Source organism: Neofelis nebulosa, chromosome 10, assembly GCF_028018385.1.
Source record: "Neofelis nebulosa isolate mNeoNeb1 chromosome 10, mNeoNeb1.pri, whole genome shotgun sequence".
Taxonomy (NCBI): Eukaryota; Metazoa; Chordata; class Mammalia; order Carnivora; family Felidae; genus Neofelis; species Neofelis nebulosa.
Genome location: NC_080791.1, coordinates 62,771,849 through 62,779,501, shown reverse-complemented (window position 1 = coordinate 62,779,501; position 7,653 = coordinate 62,771,849). Strand labels below are relative to the sequence as shown.

The 7,653-nt window shown below is 38.1% G+C and overlaps 1 protein-coding gene across 1 annotated transcript; it reads right to left on the bottom strand.

The window, feature by feature from the left end:
- Positions 1 to 1,213: 1,213 nt before the first annotated feature.
- On the bottom strand, positions 1,214 to 2,212 carry LOC131487372 (olfactory receptor 56A3-like). Its single transcript, XM_058688022.1, has one exon. The coding sequence runs from the start codon at positions 2,159 to 2,161 to the stop codon at positions 1,214 to 1,216; it is 948 nt and encodes a 315-aa protein (XP_058544005.1). The 5' UTR covers positions 2,162 to 2,212.
- Positions 2,213 to 7,653: the final 5,441 nt, after the last annotated feature.

Here is a 7,653-nt window from a genome sequence, read left to right as displayed (position 1 = left end):
GCATTAGACTGTTGAGAGATTTTCCTTCCATGATGAAACAAGGAAACACACTTATGAGTTGTTATTAAGGTGCAAAAGCTTATATTTAGAAAGAATCTTTTAAAATAAATTTTTCACTATCCACAAGGGTAACAGATGAGTAACATGAAACACAATGAGACCACCTAATTTGTTCCCAAGAACCCAACTTTTTGTGTAGTTGTGTAAGCCTTACCTTTCAGACCTTTAACTCTCTATCTAGTGCTTTCTTATGTTGTCTGGTAACTTGCTACATATAGATATGCCTTATTCCATTCCTCATTCTCTCCCATTGAGAAAAATATGTTCTTGGAACTCATATTGTATTACCACTAACCATAGTTTTAGCTCCTGACAGCAACAATATTCTATTTTTGTGTATTCATATCTGAAGAATTACCAGGACACAAAGTATCTTTAGATACTATACAATTAACATGAAAATAATGTTCAGATATTATATTTTTGATATTTAAATTGTTATTACTGCATCATATATTACAATCCTTGCAATCTTTAACTCTTTAGCAGAGCTGTCTGTGAATATCATAAAATATGACACTCTGGATCCAAAAGATAAATGTCCTCCCCTTTGGGGAGGAGAATTTAGGAATCTCTTAAATCTGATCAAACTCATTGCTAATTGTTTCACAAATGAGAAATCCAAGAAAAATCCCAGTTCTCTTGCAATGCACATTTCAAAAGACAACCCAATTACAGATCCAGTTACACATAAATAGCAATCTTCCATCATTCAGGACGAAATTCAACTCCTATGTCTTTGTATCCAATATGCTTCCTTCTGTGGAAATAAGAATAAGAATGCATTACACATTACATAACTGTACCCCCAAATATCCACAGTTGTATATTCAAGAATGCAAAGGCATGAAATATTAACAGCTGTATATTCAGGAACATAAATTTGTCACTTTAGAACCTACCCATGGAATCTCTGTATGTTGTTAGTATAGGATAATATGTGTGGAGAAAAAAAGTAAAGTGGTCAAGGATATTGTTAAAGTAAAAGTGAGACAAAAGGAAACTTACAATGAAACTTAAATTTTATTAAAGAAAACACAATATCCAATAACCAGTTTGAAATTGTAACTCATAGATAAAATTTCAGCTGACTTACCCATTATTTGATTCAAACTTAAACTATATTAGGAATGAAGAGATCCAGTTGTCCTTATTACCACCCTTTCTTTAATAATCTCTGGATTCCTTGCTTGATCTCCTGGGTCCGCACTCCATAAACTATGGGGTTGAGGGCTGCGGGGATGACATGGTGGAGGACGTTGAGCAAGACTGGAACATCAGAGGAGACCTTCTTCTTCACCACATGAGTGAGCACGAAGACCAGAAGGATGGTGCTGAAGAAGAGGATAAGGATGAAGTGGGAACCGCATGTGCTCAGGGCCTTGGCCACAGCACCTTCTGCCTTGAGTCTCAGCACAGCTCGCAGTATGAGGGTGTAGGAGAGGAAGATGAGGATGAGGTCAGATCCTAGCAGTGTCCAGCCTCCAGCAAACTGGTAGAGGCGATTGATGGTGACATCATTACAGGAGAGCCTGGAGACAGACATATTGGCACAGATGCAGTTTTCAATGACTTTTCTCCCACAATAATGGAGTCTGGATGAGAGAATGGGAATAGGCACTGTAGAAATAACATTCCTGGCCAAAATAAAAATGGCAGCCTTGGCTACAAATTGGTCAGTGATGATGGATGGGTACCTCAGTGGATGGCAGATGGCCACATAACGGTCATAGGCCATGACCATGAATGTGCAGGACTCCATGGCAAGGAAACAGTTCATAATGTACATCTGGAGGAAGCAGGAATAGAAGCTGATGGACTTGAGTTCAAACCAAAAGATGGCCAGGACCTTGGGAATGACAGTGAGGCAGAGCACAATGTCCAATAGGGAGAGGATGCTGAGTAGATAGTACATGGGCTCATGCAGAGAGGCTTCCAGCCATATAGTGATCAGGAGAACACCATTGGCCCCCATGGCCAGGAAGAAGAGAAGGCTTAGGGGGAGGGAAAAAGAAAGTTGCCAGGTGTGGGACCTGACAAAACAATTCAGGAGGAAATCTGAAACCTCAGAGGAGATGGTGTCATTTTGGTGTGCTGTCATATTTTGTCATATATTTCTACAGCTTTCTTGTAGTGGTCTGTAAAATTAGGATAAAAATTAGCTAGTGACACATGACACATGGATTTAGAACAATTTGCTTCACCTAGGTGACATGCTTGAGTCCTAGCAAGTCGTCCAGAGTCACGTGAATTCATCTGTTTGTCCTTTGTGCCATGCTACTGGGATAATCCTATCAATTTAAGCAGTATAGAGGACTGAGGATATGTGCTTTGTTTAGATATGTTTGAATTATTCAAAATGTAAGTTTAAGGAAGTTTTATATCTTTGCAGCAACTAAAGAGAAGGAGAAATTACTTGGAAACTACTTTGTGAAAGGTGAGTCTCTAAATTTGTCCTGTTAAATTTCTTCCCTTTTGTGTTTTATTCTTTAATTACCACCTAGACTACCACATGACAATTTAGCAATATGCACAAATGAGTAGCAGAGTCTGGCACAAAGTAAGGACTCAGGTGCATGGCCTTAGTTCTCTATGCCACCCCCCATTCTGAATTTTCAGCTATAGTTGGCTTTAATCACAGTTTGAAAAAATGATACCCTGGAATTAATGTTAGTTAATTTTCACCTTGTCCAAAATGTTATTTTAGTTCATTGGTTGTTGATCCCACCAAAGAATTGCCAATAGGTATTCATATATGTAGGATTCTTAGCTTCAGGGAACAAACAGTTTTAACAGTAGAATGTGCAATTCCACATAAGTGTGTGACAGTGGCCAAATAATTGCCGGTACATATTAATATATGTAGGATTCTTAACTTTGGTGAAGAAACAACCTTAAAAGTAGAATGTGCACATAGAAATGTGAGAATGATATGTGTCTTTAAACAAGAGGAAAGTTGATTGTTCTGATTGCAATAATGTGAGGGTGATGAAGTCTACCTCAAGTCCTTTCGTTTCCTTTCTATATCCCTTTTGGTCTTCACTGTAACAATCCAGGTCCTCTTGTCTAGTGGTTATGCTGTGCCTTGGTGGAGTACTCACAAGGATTGGCAGATGCTGCACATACAGGTGTTCATGAAGATAAACACCCATAGAAAAAAAAAACATCCAGTCTTGAGTTGGTTAAGAAAGGACCTTCTCCTGTCTTGGCCACTGTGTTCATTGAACTTTGCTTTTTCTTGAATTTTTCTCATTGGATACATTCAGTTGTAAGTTTGAGACATAACTAATTGCACCTGAACAGCCCAGACCTTGCCACAATGACCTATAGGATGCACAACCTCATGCCACCAAATTTGAAATACTCCCTCCAAACACCACTTTCATCATTTAGGTTTGTCTTTGATCTTGCCCACCCTCTGATCTAAGTCTTTGCAAAACTCTTTGATTGCACCCTCTGATCTAACTCTTTGCAAAATTTTTACACTTATTCTTATAGGTCAGAGCCCCCAAATTCACCATGTTCAAGAATCTTTAAATTTTCAATCATTCGGAGTATTCTTGGCAGGAATTGGGGATAAATTACATGGAAGGAAGGAATATCTTGAAATGACCATTAGAGTGTATAGCCAAATGGAAAAAAATGGCAATTCAGGCATGAGTATCCATGGAGAGGTACAGAAGAAGAAGCATATTCTCTTTGTCTCCTGAAGAACTTTAGGATAATTATAGCCCTAGGATGAAATTTCTGAGGACAACATAGGAGTGTTTTTTATCTGTTCTTTCCACTCACTGACTCTTCCTTTCTCCTCTTTTCTCTGGATGTTCCTCTGAGTTCAATCCACAATTTATCCAAAAAGCATTGAACTACCTACTCAGCCTTAGAAGTAAAGTATCTGAGACCATGATGTTCTACTCTCCTCTTAAAATCTTGGATTGCAATCAGAGCTAGCCAGTGGAGCACTAGGGCTGAGGACCTAGAGCTAATGACTACAGGTTGTGGGTAGGGACAGGATGAAGAAGCCAGTGAGGTTGAAGAGCAATGATAAAATCAGAGACCCTGCAGAGTTAACTTTTATCAGACTGCAGGATAGCACTATGGAAGCCCTGTTTAAAAAGGGGGAAGGGTTGTTAGGGACCACCTAACTCCAAAACTCAGAATTGTGAGACCTCTCTCCCAAGTATCATTTCAGACATCATTGATCTAAACCAACCAGTGTGACAGATACCTCTATGATCTGTGCATAACTTTCTGTTTGTGGCAGCAATAGCTTTTAGAAATTCTTTATATTGAGCTGACATAGGAGGAACAACCTTCTGACTCTCACTGACCCTCCAACTGTGATCTCTGTCCTAAACCTAAAATATAAAGTTTATTTGTTTATTTTGAGAGAGAAAGCACAGGGAGGGGCAGAGGGACAGGGAGAGAGAAAATCCCAAGCAGGCTCTGTACTGTCAGTGCGGTGCCTGGGTGCAGGGCTTGAACTCATGACCTGAGCTTGAACTCATGAACTGAACCATGAGATCATAGACTCAGACACTTAACTGACTGAGCCACCCAGGTGCCCCGAGATTAAATTTCATTCCTATGCCATGATTCAAACATTTGTGGGCAGAAGATTCTTCGCCCTAAACTAAATTTTCGTATTCACATATGAAACCCCCACGTTTGCAAATCTGAGTCCCAGATGATATAGTTACCTGACTCCCTCTGTTCATTAATCTACTAGAGACAAATTCTTGCCCCTCTGCATCTCTGGCAGCACCCAGCAAAAGATCCAAAAAGGCAAGAGAAGAGCAAAAGGGAAGGTCTCAGAGCATAGGTTCTCACAGGTGCCTCCTGACCTGAGACAGGATGCAGTCTCTACTACCCCATTTTCAGACTACTTCAGCAGTAGTGATTCAGGAATGGAATGCAGCACAGATCTACATTGAAGAGAGAGATCCCCCCACCTTCACCCCATGTTCTCCTTAATCATGCTATAGCTACCTTTCAGGCATCCTCTACACAAACTTACATAGGATGGAGTAGGGGTCTGGCTCCACTGATACTGCTGTTCCAGTTAGTTCCTGAAGTATCTGGGTGGAGTTATAACTCCAGAACCTTGGGGACTTTGCCCTCTGGGAACTTTCCATCCCTAATTCCTTGTACCTAAAATGTTCTCCTGGGACAGACAAGCAGGCAGGTAGAAGAAAATGATTTTTTTCCTCTCTAAAAGCAAGGAGCTCTTGTAATTCAGCCGAACATTGACTGTGTGTTCTGTAGGCAGTTAGTCTCCTGGGTGTAGGGATTTTACATCCATACATCCATTTTCACAGTTATTTGCAGATGCACACCTAGTGCCCTCCATGGGTCCAATAAGTTCGCTTAGAAGTTCTCATGGGCTTCCTGCACGTAATTGTTAGATAAGTACCCCCTCACCATGTTATTGAATGGATTGATGTTAACTTATCATGACTTTTATCACTGCATTATAATGGCAAAAATCCATGAGAAACTTAAAAAGAATATTCCTGAGAAAATGCATTATGTTTTTCAGAGAAAAAAATCCCATAGAAATTTTTGCTGTAGTGAAAGATTTTTCAGCTGGGATGTATATAGAGCTATATATTAGGAAACATGATCTGTTCCTTCATTTCTTACTTTCATTTTGAATCTCATGTGAATTACTCATACCCCTCCAATATGGAGCAAACATGAACACTTTCTTTACTACTTATTTATTTGTTTTCATGAATCTTTTTTATTTGAGTGTAGTTGACACAAAATGTTTCATAGGTTTCAGGCGTGTAACCTAGCGTTTCAACAAGTCTATCCATTATGCTATGGTCACCACAAGGGTAGCTACCATCTGTCACCATACAGAGCTATTAGAATACCATTCATTATATACCTTATCCTGTGCTTCAGTCTCTTTAAAGGTCTTCTTTTACTCTGTTTTTACTTCTCTTTCTTCTGTATATCTCAACATTGCTCATATTTCTCTTTCCTTCAGGAGAATGAAAACTCTAGTGTCCTTAAAATATGTCCTTCTAATTAATCTTAAGTACACTCATTAGTTATCTGTTTGTTTATGGGAGAATACTTCGGAAATTGGCTTTCTAAAAATGTCATTGTGTTATAAATCTGATGTTATTCTTTGTTTACACCCAAAAGTAATTTCTAAAAATCTGTCCATGTTGCTTTAAGTCCACTTGATCTTTTTTGGTGGCTGTTCTATTCCCATTATATGCATTTTCCCTCTATGTAAGTAGTCAACACCCAAGTGACCTGTAATTGTTACTAAAAATATTGTTGCTGTCAATATCCTGTATACTTCTCTTTATAGACCTAAAGTAGATATATGTGGAGGATTTTTGATTCGGTCATAGCATATAAATTATTTAATTTCACTAGGAATTACCAAATTTCTCTCCAAAATATTTACAAAATCTTACTAGAAATTCCTAAAGTTCCTTTATTTTTCAGAATCCTTATAGCATTTGATGCTATCTTGTTAAAAAAAAAAACTATAAAGATGTAACATACTATTTTATTGTTTTTAATTTGATTTTCTCCTGATAAGTAAGCATCGTTCATATAGTGTTTGGCCATTTGTGGTTTTCAGGCTGTAAATTATGTGGTCATATCCTTTACCTGATTTTTCTATTAATATTTGTTTTTATTGCATATTTACAAAATCTCTGTGCATATTTTAAATATTAGAACCCTTTGTTGGCTAGATATTACTAGTATCTCCTCTAGTTTGCTATAAAGCTCTCAATTTTATTGTCTGCTGCCCAGTATTCAATGGACATCTTTCAATTTCACCAAGTCAAACTCTATTTTTTCTATAAATAGATTTTCTCTGTGGATCCTATTTAGCGAACATTCCAGAAGATCGCAAAGATGCTTTTGTTTACTTTAATTGTTTTTAAAACATGCATTATGTTTCATACCAATGTATTTAAATCTGTTTGTGGTTTATAATGTCAAGAGTAAGGAGTGGTATTAAGTTAGTAAAAACTGCTATATTCACAACTGTGCAGCTATCAAATACTGTGTTGCTATTGTAAATATCTTCTACTTTGAGTCCCCTAGCCCCTCAACACTACCCTGGGCACTATCATGGTGTCTCCTGGACTTCCCCATGATCCACAAAGTGTGCGTTATTGACAGCAGAATAGGGTCCATCAGTGGCAGCGACAGGGCACGGTCTGAATAGCTTCTGTTTTGTTGATGGAGGTGCTGTACCATTTACTAAGCATTTCCCCCCCCAGTTTAAACAAAATTATCTAAGCCGTTTTAATTATGCTTTAGTGTTTTAACCTATCCACCTATCTTGTTGACCTATGTGTTCTATGTAAACTGTCCTGGGTGTGTTTTTTGTATTGTTTTGTTTAGTTTACTTTTTTAAAATGTAAATTCTAATTAGTAAACATGCAGTATAATATTACTTCCAGATGTACAATATAGTAACTCAACAGTTCCATACATCACCCATGCTCATCAGAACAAGTGCACTCTTTAATCCCCACAAACTATTTAACTCATGCCCCTAACCCCCTCCTCTCTGGTAACCATCAATTTGTTTTCTATAGTTGGGAGTCTGTT

Coding starts and splice junctions, on each gene's coding strand:
- LOC131487372 (XM_058688022.1), bottom strand. CDS start 2,161: ATGACAGCACACCAAAATGACACCATCTCCTCTGAGGTTTCAGATTTC.